Source organism: Phocoena phocoena, chromosome 4 (assembly GCF_963924675.1).
Source record: "Phocoena phocoena chromosome 4, mPhoPho1.1, whole genome shotgun sequence".
Lineage (NCBI taxonomy): Eukaryota > Metazoa > Chordata > Mammalia > Artiodactyla > Phocoenidae > Phocoena > Phocoena phocoena.
Window position 1 is genome coordinate 24,966,821 of NC_089222.1, and position 15,781 is coordinate 24,982,601.

The 15,781-nt window shown below is 37.3% G+C and overlaps 1 protein-coding gene across 1 annotated transcript in view; it reads left to right on the plus strand.

The window, feature by feature from the left end:
* The window catches only part of PLS1 (plastin 1), a 76,201-nt gene that overhangs the window by 25,847 nt on the left and 34,573 nt on the right, over nt 1–15,781 (plus strand). The window contains exons 2-6 of the mRNA XM_065877041.1: nt 1,088–1,193; nt 6,035–6,198; nt 8,026–8,155; nt 12,552–12,684; nt 14,143–14,224. Coding sequence (XP_065733113.1) covers nt 1,124–1,193; nt 6,035–6,198; nt 8,026–8,155; nt 12,552–12,684; nt 14,143–14,224 — 579 coding nt within the window. The 5' untranslated portion in view covers nt 1,088–1,123. The remainder of the gene's footprint in view (nt 1–1,087; nt 1,194–6,034; nt 6,199–8,025; nt 8,156–12,551; nt 12,685–14,142; nt 14,225–15,781) is intronic.

Consider the following 15,781-nt stretch of genomic DNA (forward strand, 5'->3'; position numbering starts at 1 on the left):
GACTCGGCACTTTTACTGTCTCAGCCCGAGTTCAATCCCTGGTCAGGGAACTAAGATCCCTGTAAGCCATGTGGCAGCGCCAAAAGAAAAAAAAAAAGTAAGTAATTCCATCTTGAAATATTTATCTACAGCAATAAACATGGATCTGTGTAGAGCTTTATCTGTAAGGATGTTCATTGTAGCATTTGTTTATAATGCAAAATTGGAAGCAATGCAAATACCATGAAACAAGGGATTTACCAAATAAGTTATGACATAGTACTATGTAGCCATTAAATATTATGTTGATACATACAATGTAGTAGTACAAAAAATTATAATATACTCAGATTTTCACTCCACAGTAAAGGTACAGGTGCATTTGAAAAGCAAACCAGAAAGATGTAGATAACAAAATGTACTAGTTGATATTTCTGGATAGTAGGATTGTGGCTAATTTAAAATTTCTGATTTGGGCCTTTGCTACCAATTATTTTCTATAATGAATATCACATGCTTGCTTTTCTTACAAACCAGTTTTACATCATTTTTGTCCGTTTGTTTGTTTTAGTTTGTCTCACCTGCTCAGAGTAAGAAGGGCCCTGCAGATCTGGGAAAGACCTAGCACAGGGAAAGGGAAAGGAGGTGGCAATGGTTGAATGCTGTAAACTTAAACATTAGAGCCACAAGCTTCATCCAAGATGATCCAGCTCTAACTTTATTCTTTTTGTGGACATTATTCATGTCCTAAAATTTTACTTTCCAACCACACCCTTTATATTTTTAAATGCTATACTTTCCTCAACTTGAAATGCTTCTTTTACTGAAACAGTGGGTCAAATGTAAATGAAAATTATACAAATCATTGAGAAATGCCTATGCCCTGGATAAGCACAGAGTGTGGAAAACCGGTGTTTCTTTCCTTTACTGAATCTCAGTTATTGTCTGGCTCACCTGTGCTGGGAAAGAGTATTATCAGGGGATCTATTCCTAGTTGTTTCTTGTCAGGTGATTTCTTCTAGATATTTTACTGCCTGTGTCCTCTGTTACTGCTTACGTAAATGTTTCCAGAGGGCTAACGTTCTTTTTCTAACATTGCTTTTCCTAGATATAAAGACCTGAAGGTAGTCTTTCCTACTCAGAGATGGAGAACAGCACCACCACCATTTCTCGGGAGGAGCTGGAAGAGCTACAAGAAGCATTTAATAAAATAGGTATGCTTGAGAAAAACTAAATACACAGTTACTATTCTGCTTGATACCAGCCTTCCAGGAATGGAACAATACCTTCTATTGCTTCCACCACCACCCCTTAACCCCCAGATTTATTCCTTTTTTTTTTTTTCCCATCTGGGTTTCACTGGATTCTTTCTTTCTTTCTGAAAGATAGACTAAGACTGGCTTGAATTTCTAGGAGAATTGGACTTTGAATTCTTTGATCATTTCTTTGCAGAGAATACACCAGGTTAATGAATGACAGTGTAACTGAATATGCTTAACACGATCTTCTCATTACAGAGAAAATATAGAAACACTTCCTTGTCTGTAAGCTGAACTCTGGCCTCCATGTGTTTGTCACGAACAATAACACATTTTGCCTTCATGCAGAATATTTTAAAATCTTGATATAGTTTTTATTTTATTTTTAAAAAATCTTTTAAAAAATTTATTTATTTAATTTTTTTCTTTTTGGCTGCATTGGGTCTTTGTTGCTACGTGCAGGCTTTCTCTAGTTGTGGCGAGCGGGGGCTACTCTTCGTTGCAGTGCGCAGGCTTCTCATTGCCGTGGCTTCTCTTGTTGCAGAGCACGGGCTCTAGGCACGCGAGCTTCAGTAGTTGTAGCATGCGGGCTCAGTAGTTGTGGCTCACGAGCTCTAGAGCGCAGGATCAGTAGTTGTGGTGCACGGGCTAAGCTGCTCTGCGGCATGTGGGATCTTCCCAGACCAGGGCTCGAACCCGTGTCCCCTGCATTGGCAGGCGGATTCTTAACCACTGTGCCACCAGGGAAGCCCTTGATATAATTTTTAAAGGCCATATGTCTTATTTTCCTTCTCCCTCATGCATAATTTAAAACGCTTAGTGTTGCTTTTAAAGGCCACACCTCTTATATTTCTTCTTTCACTTTTAAAGCCATTCAGTGTTTTGTCTTTACGACATCATTTTGACAGCTTTGTCTTTTTCTTCCAAAAAATTCCCCCGTCCTCTGTCAGATCACGATTCTTCTGCATTTTGCTTTTAGGAAACCCATGAGAGTATGAATACCATCTTTTGCTCTAGTCTGTACATGTGTGCAAGTGAAAGGTGAACCTAGGGAAAGGTGAGTGTAGTGAATAGAGATTGAGATGGTAACACCCTCAACCTTGCCCCTGCCTCAATGGGCTCCTTTGCTGGTGCATTAGAGCACTCTGGAAAGCAGAGTCAGAGGGTAGACCAGGGAGGATGGAATGATCACAGTTGGTCTTGTGCCTAGATTTCTCACAAACCTACTGAATAATGACTAAAATTAATGTAGGTGAAATGCAGTGCAGAAGTTTCAGAGATCAAGATAAAGAAAGAAAGATTTAAGTTTTAAAAAATAAAGCTCTCTCTGAAAAAAAAAATGAGTAAAGTTCTCAGGAAGCTCGTGACTTACAAACTGTTGCTATGAGATAAAGTGAATTCTACAAATCTCTGGGCCTTTCCACTTCTCCCTGCACAGCTGTTTCCAGAGTAACTCAGACCTTCAGAATACAGTCCACACGGTGGCCACCTTAGGCTCGTTATTTTGCAGGCAGTAGAGCATTGCATGATTTCTAAAAAGTTATTGTTAAAAATAAATTTTATGGAGTATTGTATGCAGTGCACAGTGTCTTTCCAAGACAAAAATTGGGCAATTATTGAAATGTTCTGCTCATTTCAAGCATTGAAACAGAGGAAGTAATAAAAATGTATCTCCTAGTTTGGTATTTTTCATTATTTTACAGGTACAGTTTGGCAGCTTGAATAAAAGTGCTACCTCGGTCTTAGTAAAATGAATGATTTAGTTCTATTTCACACACCAACTTTAATCTTTATATCTCATGGACATATAATCTTGCAATATTTATTTAATGATATTTTGAATAAATAATTCATTGATGGAACAGTTCTGACAGCAAGATAATTTGCTCTGTGTGAGGGAAGTGCTAACACTAGCAGAATTTATACTTCCTTACTTTGTGTATAAGATAAATTTTTACTCATGAACTCAGTAATCCCCTGCTAATTTGTACCAAACAACTTTTCTCAGAGGCAGAGGGACATGCCCATCCAACCTTGCTAGATGGGATATTTTTGGGTCTCTAGGGAGAAGTGAGAGGTTAAAATATTTGTCTTTTTTTTTCCCAATTGTGGTAAAATATACATAACATAAAATTTACCGTTTTAACCATTTTCAAGTGTACAGTTTGTTGGCATTAAGTAGATTCACATTGTTATACAACTTTCACCACCATCTATTTCTAGAACTTTTTCATCTTCCCAAACTGAAACTATACTCATTAAAAACTATTAAAAACTAACTCCTCAACAATCCACCTCCCCCACATGCCTGCCCCCCGGGGTTACCACCATTCTACTTTGGTCTCTGTGAATTTGGCTACTCTAGGTAGCTCATACAAGTGGAATCATATAATATTTGTTTTTCTGTAACTGGCTTATTTCACTTAGCATAATGTCTTCAGGGTTCATCTGTGTTGTAGCATGTGTCAGAATTTCCTTTTTAAGATGGAATAGCATTCCACTGTATGTCCCTATTACATTTTGTTTATCCACTCATCTGTTGGTGAGCTTCTGAGTTGTTTCTACCCTTTTGGCTATTGTGAGTAATGTTACTATGAACATGGGTGTACAAATATCTGTTCAAGTCTCTCTCTTCAGTTATTTTTGGTATATACTCAGAAGTGAAATTGCTGGATAATTTAATTCTGTTTAATTTTTTTGAGGAACTACCAAATGGTTTCCAACAGTGGCTGCACCGTTTTAACTCCTACCAGCAATGCTCAAGGGTTCCAATTTCTTCAAATCCATGCCAATGATTATTACTTTCTGTTTTTGTTTGTTTGTTTGTTTTTATAACAGCTATCCTCGTGAGTATAAAATACCTCATTGTGGCTTTGATTTGCATTTCCCTGATGATTAGTGATGTTGAATATCTTTTCATGTACTTACTGGCTATTTGTATGTCTTCTTTGGAGAAATGTCTATTCAAGTCTTTTGCCCATTTTTAAATCAGGTTGCTTGTTGTTGAGTTGTAAGAAAGTCTTGTCTCTTTTTAAACTGTGATTTTATGGCTATTTACCCTAAGGCTTGATTTCCTCATCTTTAAAATTAAAATAATATTATTAACTACCTCAAAGTTGTAAGGATTTCATTAGATAAGTCAAATTCTTAGCAAATCACTTGGCACAGAATATGTGCTCATTAAGTGGTATTTATTATTTCTTGTCATGTCACACCCAAAACACAGAGGTTGTAGGGATGGAGCTGAGATTTAAGCACACAGATCTGTCCATCTTCAGAGCCCTAACTCTTAATGATAGTTTAGCATGACGGATAGCATGTAAGTAACTTTTTCTTGATCTTGTTTATTTTTAAATACTCCCCACCACAGTGCTGTTAGGCAGTAAGTCTGCCTAGTCTATTTGTCTATTTCAGAATTATAGGAAACAATTCTGAACTGGTGATGTACTAAATAATGAGATTTTACTCTAAATTCAAAGAAAGAATTATTGCAATTTCAAGCAATATAGCTTCCTTTTGAGATTATAGCACTATTTTGGTTCTTGGTAGATTCTAGTTTAGAAATTTTTCATCATTCTGAACAGTATTAATTCTAAAACTTGTGTATGAGAGTTTAAAAGAAAAGTTTCTGTCTTGTAATTCATTCAGTTTTAGTGTTAATAGCTCTTATACTGAGAGGAAAGAGAAATATAGGAAACAAAGCAACTACTACCAGATGAGTAAAGAGAGCCTATACAAGGTGGATCCAGGCAACTAACCAAACAATCCAAAGCCATGTTGCCAGCTCTGGCCAGAAGTGTTTTGTGTTGCCTTTGTTCTGTGTCAAGAATTGATATCCAGTCTCTAGGGAAAACCCAGGGAAGGGTATCTCAGTGATGATGTGAAAACACCTGGAAACCTATTTCCAAAAGTCCAAATGTAGGTGTGAAATTATTTCTTGAACACTTAATCTCAAAGTGACATCAAGCATTATTTGGCCTACATAATGGTATCATAAATACCTAATGAAGAAGCAGTGAATTATTGACAAGTGAAACAGAACTGTCACCAAGTGAAATGTAGACCAGAAGTGCCTTATGTGTATTTTACATGATGCACATATTTTATATGGAATGTGGGACCAGATTTCCATTTCGTAAATTACATAAAGAAGTCAAAGTCTGGGTGGGTGTTCCCCTATGACCAATGCTGCTATATTTCTTCTAGATATCTGAGACCTCCCCATGCTTAATTCTTTGAAACTTAGTCATGTGCTAAACCTGAGTTTTTCTTCTGTCAGCACAATGTCCTTATTATACACTTAAAATACATATGGTAGCCCTAAATCTATGGGGGTAAAGTTCATTAAATATGAATTTTTTTGGTAAAGTATATAGTATACCTTGTACAATTCAGGTGTAGGAGAAAAGATTACTGCCACTTGTGAAACAAACCTGAAATGTTCTGCCTGCCTGTGAGTCTCCCAAACAGCCTTTTTTCTTTTAATATTTATTTATTTGGCTACGTTGGGTCTTAGTTGCAGCACGCAGGCTCTTCATTGCAGCATTCAGGCTTCTCTCTAGTTGTGGTGCGTGGGCTCCAGAGTGCGTGGGCTCAGTGGTTGCAGCACGCGGGCTTAGTTATCCTGTGGCATGTGGGATCTTAGTTCCCCAAGCAGGGATCGAACCCGCGTCCCCTGCACTGGAAGGCGGATTCTTAACCACTGGACCACCAGGGAAGTCCCCAAACAGCCTTCTGAGTGCAGATCTCCAACAGGGTACAAGTGATATTTGATAGCTCATAATTTATCTTTTTAGATATTGACAACAGTGGGTATGTCAGTGACTATGAACTCCAGGACCTGTTTAAGGAAGCAAGCCTTCCTCTGCCTGGCTACAAGGTTCGCGAAATTGTGGAGAAAATTCTAGCAGTTGCTGACAACAACAAAGATGGGAAAATCAGCTTCGAAGAGTTTGTGTCAGTAAGTAATCTAAATGCTCTCCTGGCTACTGGTTGTTTTGCTTCAAGCAGAATTTCAGTAATGTCATTGCTCTCTTTGGTTAAATCTGGCTTCAGAGACCAGATAATGCACTGCTTTAAAGTGATGATGATGATAACAATAACAACAATAATTTCCACAGATAATTCATAAAACAAAGGAAAAAATTATTCTCAAATTGTTGGAATTGAAGTCAGGTTTAGATAATAATCTTTCATGCCCTACTAAAACTACAGTTGAATTTAAATGCTTATTGACTATCTCTGTATGCAGAATATTTTCGTATCTTATACTTGGTCTTGAGAAGTGGAATATTTTTTTTGTAACTGAAATAGCTAAGGTATGGAAGATATACCTCCTAGAAACCGGTTGTTTCCTTGTGATTGGTTATATCTTCAGTTTTGGTAAAGCCACCGGGTGAATTTTGATGCCAACTGTGGTTTCATTATTAAACTACCTTGAGACTCAGGGAACTGAAGAAGATGCAAAATAATATATGACTCCACCAATAAAAGAAAAATAGAGCTGAATATTGTGTATCGGGTATTTCAAACCTCTCAGGCTGAGAGAGATGACTGAGTTGCCATTGCCAGCTGGTGGTTGAGGAAGAGCTGTCACTACCTTCCATAAACACCACCATGACTGTGTTTTCATATGAAAATTAATGAACTAATTTATTCACTAATATAATTGAATAAATATTTATGAAATAGAAATTGTCTGCTTTTGCATTCTTTATTCATCTGGCAAATATCTGAGCTCCTTTCTTGCCAGGAACTCAGGCACTGTGAGTAATGTGATGAACAAAAAGAGATGTAGCTCCAGCTTGCATGGAGTTTACAGGTGGAGGGGAAGATGGAATCACACAGATGGATAAAAGATAACTGTGATAAATGCTGTGACAGAGCAGGACAGGTCCCTTGAAAGTTTGTAGTAGGAGGAAGTGAACTTGGTGGGGAGGTTAGGGAACTCAGAGATTCAGGGAAATGGAAGACTGTCCCTGAAGCTGTGAAGACTGAGTTGCGATCTGAAGGAACAGATAAAAGGGGCAGGTGGGGGAAATGAGTACTGTGCAAGGCAGGCAGAGGTAACAGCGTGTGTAGAGCCTCTGTGCCTTTAGGGGTGGTGAATGCTCTCAAGCACTTGAAAAAAACATCAGTGTGGCTGGAGCTGAGATGCTAAGGGTTAGGAATGCGGCTAGAGAAGTGAGTCAGGTCATCAGGGTCTTGTAGGATTTTTGTTTTTATCCTAAGAGCAGTAGGAAGCCAGTGGAATAGAGTATGAATTGACATGATCAGATTTGCATTTTTTAAAACTCACTTTGTCTGCTGCATGGAGAACTGATTGAATTCAGTTTATCCAGGCTCTAGGGTAGCCAGTGACAGAGGGCCTGACAGAGGGCGTTTCTCTCTACGCCTGTGTAATTTCCAACAAAAGCTGACTTCTTGACTTTAACATGTATACGTTTGAGCTGTTCAGATGGGATAATATCTTTGTTAAGGCATTTAAAAATTTTCATCATGTAGCTAGATATTCTTTAGTTTTTAGTACAAAAGACCATGGCAAGTCTAGGCTAACAATTTCAGTGTGTACACTTTGAGTTTAATTATAGGTTGGGGTGGAAACATTTGTCCATTTTGTGTTGTTATAAAATGACATGAGAGTTATCTGTCTACACAAGCAATAAGTGCAAGAACAACTGATTAGTATTTATTTTGATGTCATTCCGAATAAATAACTATCCTTTATGTTGTGCGGATTTTAATGGTTATTTAATCAAGAGTCAATTTTACTTCTCTCCCATTGCAGCTAATGCAAGAGTTGAAAAGCAAAGATATCAGCAAAACATTCAGAAAAATAATTAACAAGAGAGAAGGGATTACTGCTATTGGAGGAACTTCATCCATTTCCAGTGAGGGCACACAGCATTCTTATTCAGGTAACCGACCACCTGCTCCAAATTCAATCTTTCAGTCATTGGTTCATTCAACAAGTCCTGTATGTCATCAAATCTAAGATGTCGTTTACTGTAATTCGCACCATTGTTTTATGTGTCCTTGAGGGAAAATGAGACTAAATTATAAAGTGCCATCAGATTTGAAATGTATCGTAATTTCAGAGGTGTCAGAATGAAAAATCCTAGAATTTATGATAAGTAATAATAAATGAGTTTTTACTATGTGTCAGGAACAGTGGATAACAGAATTAGAAACAGCAAAGTAGAAGTTATTTATATTTCAGCACTGAATGTGTTTAATCATGACCTTGGAATGGATTTTTCATCCTGACCCGTGAGATGAGTTTACTTTAGACCTATTTTAGGGACGGTGGAGAGGTTTATTGCAAGGACTTTCCATTTTGGGGAACTGAGATTCCTGATTCATCTTTTATCAAGCAACCAAATGACTGGTAGAGCACAGCACCTGATTTGCTTGATCTGATAGGATCGCTGGATTGTTGCCCAGTGGGAAATCCAGAGTCACATTAACTCCTAAGAGGAGATGGCTTGCCCCATGCTAAGCTTGCTCCTCAGGATCAAGATGCCTCAAAACCTTTGGCCAAGTTCCTTTTGTTCATGTTAACATAATTAGAACTACGCTTTCAAAATTTTTGATAAAAAACTCACTTTAACTTTCCCCCCTCTTTCTTCCTTTGAGATCTGAATTTGTTAATTATCCTCTTGGTTCTCTTCCTTTCTAAATGGATTTTCCTCTAACAGTATACTCACACTTCTACGCATTGTATATATTGTCCTAACTTTCTCCCACCGGGGAAGTGTAGCGGGGAAGGCAGTGGTCTATAACTCTATTTCTTGAAAGGTACTTACTCCTTAACTCTATTTCTGCCTATCCATTCTAATGAAATGGCTTCTCCATTTAAAAAAAAAACTTTTTATTAAGGTATCATATGCATTTAGCAAAGTACTGTGATCTTACATGTACAGCTCAATGAGTTTTCACATGTGTATACATCATGTAGCTGCATTCATGCAACTGCCAACCAGATCGAAACACAACATTTCTATCGTGCCTCCCTCTTGCCTCTAACAGTAACTGTCCACTTTCTGATGTCTATCACCGTAGATTATTTTTTTAGCCTGTTTATTGAGGTACAAGATGCACAGAGTAAAGTGCATACAGTGCCCTATTCTTAAGTATAATGGGAGGATTTTTTTAACCTATGAATACACCCATGTAACCATTATTTAGAACCAGATACAGAACATTTAACGGCTTTTAAAAAAAGAACAGCTTGGGCTTCCCTGGTGGCGCAGTGGTTGGGAGTCCGCCTGACGATGCAGGGGACGCGGGTTTGTGCCCCAGCCCTGGAAGATCCCACATGCCGCAGAGTGGGTGGGCCCGTGAGTCATGGCCACCGAGCCTGTGCGTCCGGAGCCTGTGCTCCGCAACGGGAGAGACCACAGCAGTGAGAGACCCGAGAACCGCCAAAAAAAAAAAAAAAAAGAACAGCTTTATTTGAGATATGATTGAGATACCATAAATTCATCCTTTGAAAGTATAGTTCAGTAGTTTTTAATATATTCAGAGTTGTACAGTCATTAGCACCCTGTAATTTTAGAACACATTCATTACTCCATAGAGAAACCCCATGCTCATTAGCAGCCACTCCCCATTTCCCCCTCCCCCCAGGCTCTGGCAACCATTAATCTACTTTTTATTTGTATAGATTTGCCTATTCTGGAAATTTCATGTAAATGAAATTATACAGTGGTGGCCTTTCACTTGACGGGCTTCTTCCCTGACATAATATTTTCAAGTATCATTCATGTTGTGGCATGTATCGTACTTCATTCTTTTTTATTGCTGAATAATTTCTGTTCTATGGCTAATATCGTGTTTTGTTTATCCTTTCATCAGCTGATAGATTTTTGGGTTGTTTCCACTTTTTGGTTATTATGAATAATTCTGTATGAACATTAGTGTACACATTTTTTTGTGTGGACATATGCTTTGAATTCTCTTAGGTATATACCTAGGAGTGGTCTTTTGGCAACTCTGTGTTTTACATTTTAAAGAACTGTCAAACTGTTTTCCAAAGTGGCCACACATTTACATTCCCACGAGCAAGGTATGAAAGTTCCAATTCCTCCACATTCTCGTCGACACTTGTTATTGTCTATTTTGTTTATTACAGCCATCCAGTAGTTGGGAAGTGGTATCTCATTCCTGGTTCCAAACCTGGAACACATTTCCTTTCCCTGACCATCTACACCTATTAAATATCTATCTTTCAAATAGTACCTTCTCCATAAAGCCTTTTCTTGATCAACCTAATGAGAAATGATTCTTTCCTTAAATTCCCTGAAACATTACTTATATCACTCTGTGGTATGTTCATTTCCCTTTAGTTGCATTTCTTCGTGTATCTGTTTTATCTTATCACTACCCTAAAAATTCCTTGATGAGAGGTACAGTATCTTAGTGATCTTTAAATCCCTAGATTCTAAGTCCCTAAGCAGGTATGTATAGTGAGGTAAGAAGATAAGAAGGCAGATAATGATACCTACAGAAGTAAATGTTTGTGTCTTTATTGATTGTATGTGTGTGTGTGTGTGTGTGTTGGATTGAATTTGGGGGTATCTACCAAATATGCCCTTAGGAAAATTACCTAGTTCTAGGAATTGGGGCAATAAAGAGAAAGGCCAGCTACCCTGTGATGGAAATGGGAATTATTTTCCTTTAAGTTTTATATTGTTAAATCATTTTTATATTTACATAATAATAATGAGGCAGTAGACCATTTTTCCTTTAAGTTCCTTCCTATTTTCCCCACTGCATAGCCCAACAATTTTTTCTGCCTAAAGATCACTGTTTTTATGCTGGAAGCCATGGATTGAGAAGTTGAGGATGAAGATGGCTGAGAGTAGGACTGGTATCTCGATGTGTCAGTTTTCTTTTCTTTTCTTTTTTTTTTACTTTATATTATTTTTAAAATAAATTTATTTTTGGCTGTGTTGGGTCTTCATTTCTTATAATAGAAATTCTACAGAAATGGAGCTATTTTATTCATTCAAATAACTCTTTTTTTTTTAAATTTATTTTTATAATGGGGTTTAGCTGATTTTCACTGCTGTGTTTATGCCGCTCTACACACACTTGATTCTCTTGCAGAGACATACCAACACATAGGTTTTAAGATTCTTACTAGTCTGATATATTCCTCTGCAGTGAATAGGGGGTGTTGAGTCCAGTTCATTGAGCAAGGAGTAGGTCTTGTCTATTACATATTTGATTTATGGAACGGTATCTGTGCTAATTTCAAACTCTGGTTTTATGCATCACACCACCTCACCTTTCCCCTTAAGCAGGCGGAGGTGTGTTTTCTAAATGTGACACTCTGTTCTGTTTTGTAATTCAGTTCATGTGTAGCCATGTTTACATTCCCTCTATAAGTGATATCTCATGATAAGTTTCTTTTTCTGTGTGGCTTATTTCACTTAGAATCATCATACCTAAATCCACTCATGCTGCTACTGGCCTTATGGCATTGATTTCATGGCTGAGTGATATTCCATTGTACATAAGTACCACAACTTCTTTATCCATTTTTCTCTTTCCTGGGATATTTAAGGTGTACCGAAGTCAAGGTTCTTGTGAACAGAGCAGCCCTAAACTTTGGGGTGGCTGTGTCTTGTTGATTTTTATTTTTCTCAAGATATACGCCCATGAGTGGAAGTGCCCTATGCTCTCTAGCTCTGTTTTTTAGATGTTTTAGGAAACACCATACACTTCTCCAGAGTGGCTGTTTGCAATTTACATCCCACCCATCAGGGTAACAAGGCTCCCTGTTCTCTCACTTTGCATTCAAATAACTCTTGATTAAAACTAGTATTTCTGTTGTAAGTTCCAAATCACAACTCTATGAAAGTGTTTTGGGGGGCAGGTGGAATTTATTGATGTGGTTATTTGTTTCTTGTATTTTCCCCCCCGGCATATATGAGTGTGTGTGTGTGTGTGTGTGTGTGTGTGTGTGTGTGTGTGTGTGTGTGTGTGTGTAAGCTGACCGCTGGTGTTTGGTTCCTGATCCACTAGCTTTCAGAAGGAATATATATTTGGAAAGATTTTAGAATCAAACCGAATATTTATTGTGCTAACTTAAGGTATATGACTTACTCTTCCCTGATATATCAGATGAAAAAAGTGGAATGAATTCCCCTTTTTCTTTAAACCTACATCCTCTTAAACACTTTATTGTTTCAGTAAGGTTTTAAAAATTGGCATTTATTATTTTTGAACAGAAATATAAAATTACATTTTTGCGGTGCAATTAATTTTGTGAAATGAGGTATGCCAACTAAGATTTTCTGTTTTCAGAGGAAGAAAAAGTGGCTTTTGTTAACTGGATAAACAAAGCCCTGGAGAATGACGCTGACTGTAAGCATCTCATACCTATGAATCCCAATGACGGCAGTCTTTTCAAATCACTTGCCGATGGCATCCTTCTTTGGTGAGTTGAGTATTGCGTTCAGGGAGCTATGTTCTTACTGTCCACTGAAGAGCATTCAGTGAAAACTACAATTCAGTGAATCCATTGTCTTCTGAAATTAGTCAACAAGTAGCTACATTAGTCTTGAAATTTTTATATTTTATATATATTATATAGAAAATCAAGTACTATATATTTTCCAACATTTTCTTTCAAATGCAATCTCTTATTTGGGATCTTTTTCATGTTTCCTTAACGATGCCAGGAAACTTTTGAGTTACTCCTCTGATGCATTTAATAATGTTCACAGGGTTTCTTTCTTTTCTTTTTTTTTTTTGGCCGTGCCACGCAGCTTGCAGGATCCTAGTTCCCCGACCAGGGATTGAACCTGGTCCTGCTGGCAGGGAAAGCGTGGAGTCCTAACCACTGGACTGCCAGGGAATTCCCCATTGTTTCTTTCTTCACTTCTCAGTGTGGGACTGTTGATCATTGACTGGGACAGGAACATGAGGAAATATAATAGAACTATATATCTCATTTATGCTTAAATCAGATTAACATTTTAATTCAATCTTGTCATATCCATGGCTCTTTGCAATCTATTTCTGCTCACTAGATTGTAAACTCTCTAAGGGCATGTCTTTGTCCTTGTTGTGTGTACTAAAGTCCCAGCATACTTCTTTGAACAAAGCAGATATCTCTTATTTTTTAAGTTTATAAAAAAACAGAAGACTTTCAAAGAAGAAAACCACAAATATTCTTAACACCCATAAATAGCTATTATTGATATTCTGGCACATTTCCACAGTCTTTTTTCTGTGTTTTTTAGTTAAAAATAAAAAACTATCCATGAGTACAGGATATTAGTTTTTAGGACATTACGTATACAATATACCTTGAATTCTACCTACAAGTCTGATCTGTTCCTCTGAGCTTCAGAGGAAATTCCTATTATGAATTGAATGGGTATTTTATTACCTTTGTTTTAAAATACAAAATGTATTCTAAAATACAGAGATAAAATTTATATTAGTTTCTTTTAAAATGTTTGAATTACTGAAATTTCAGACCAAGTCTCTGGCTCTTCATCTTTCTGCAGCAACAGTAATTTTAACGCTGTTGATATCACTGTATGAAATTTGCCATCTTGAGGATTTTTTTGTTCAACATTTCAGGCTGCTGAATATTGATGATCATTAAAGGAAATAAAGGCAAGATTCACATAAAGAAAATGCAAGAGTGTTTGAAAACAGTTAGAAGGAAATGCTAAGATTACAATTGCAGTGAATGATGAATATGTTTTAGGTTTGGGAATATTTCTTAGATTTTTAAAATTAAGTCCCTGACATGAATTATAGTATAATATTTCAAAGAAATGGATGGTTACTTTTCAAAATTTAACTTTATTGTCTACTTGCAAAAATAAACTGAAAACATTTCTGGGAGTCTTAAACTAAATTATTCCCATTTTCTCTTTAGTAAAATGATCAACTTATCTGAACCAGATACAATTGATGAAAGAGCCATTAATAAGAAGAAGCTCACCCCTTTCACTATTTCTGTAAGTATTTGTCCTTTGCTAGTAATCATGTTACTGTAAGGATCATGGATCCCTTATTAATGGATCTTTAGGCCCAGGCAAATCCTTTGATTTAACATAATTTTGGTTTCCTATTAAAAACTAGGTTTTTACTAAGTAAAAATTCAGCTGCATTTTTTAATGAAGAAATTAACATTCAAAGTACGTTGGATGAAATTTAAAGTAGTGTTCAGATTATGTTACTCAACTATTGTAGTTACTGAGTTATTTTTATTGATGAATATTCGCTTGATGCCAGTGTTTTTGTTGGTTGATTGAGATAAGAATACCCCATAGTTTTACCGCATGTTTTACATTTCACAAAATTTTCGCTATTCTTTCTGTACTAGATTGTTCTGTAGTCAGCTTCTCCATTCAGATCTTGTTAAAGTCCGGGAATTTATAGTCACCACACTTTTTCCCTCAAAATCTCTAGATAAATAGGGGAATATCAGTATCTACTAAGTACATACTAGGTACCAGTCACTGTTCTGAACACACCACATGAATTATCCCTTTGACTTCTCCCAGCAGCCTTAAAGTAAGGTGGATGCTATGATTTTACAGATGAGGAAACCGAGGCACTGAGAGGTTGCACAGTGGCCGACGTAGGATCTGGTCCCAGTAGTCTAGCTCCAGAGCCCATCCTTTTAATCACCAAGCTATACTGCCACTCTCATGTGGTGATAGTAATAAGCAACTAAGTTAATGTGCTAGTCACAGCTGTAGCTATTAAAAGTGAGTTACTGCCTGGCTGTTTCCTTTATTTCTATTGGCAGGTATAATTCTTGACTTTGCTAAGGTTGTTAAGGCTCTTCTATAAGGAAGCTATGACCTTGGAGTAGTGATATGTGGTTAGTCTCAGACTATCCAAGGGGTCCTCCCATTTCCCGTTATTCTTGAGTAGTACAGAATTGGCTGTTGACTAACATGGCTTTCTTTTTTTTCTTTCTTTTTTTTTTAATTTATTTTGCGGTACGTGGGCCTGTCACTGTTGTGGCCTCTCCCGTTGCGGAGCACAGGCTCTGGACGCACAGGCTCAGCGTCCATGGCTCACGGGCCCAGCCGCTCCGCGGCACGTGGGATCCTCCCGGACTGGGGCACGAACCCGTGTCCCCCGCATCGGCAGGCGGACTCTCAACAACTGCGCCACCAGGGAAGCCCTAACATGGCTTTCTTGACCCCCTTTTTCCAGTAATGTTACATATTCCTAGCAGAAACTACCATTCTTGAAAAAGCCCCTTTCTGACTGCAATTGCCAGAAGTTTATTCTCCTTCATATCTTGTGTCAGGATGTTTCCTCTAATATCTATCATTGTTGAAAATATACATCTTATTTTTAGAATACATGTGTCACACAATTTTTTATGGCCCTAATCTGAAATGCAACATTTCTTACTATTGTATAAATTAATTGTACGGTTTTACTTTTAATACTTATATGCAGTGCATTGGAGAAAATGAAGAAAAATGTTCTGTAACTATGGGATGGGTCTGAGGGGCTAAGTTTTTTATATTTCTATTTTTAGAGATAGCATT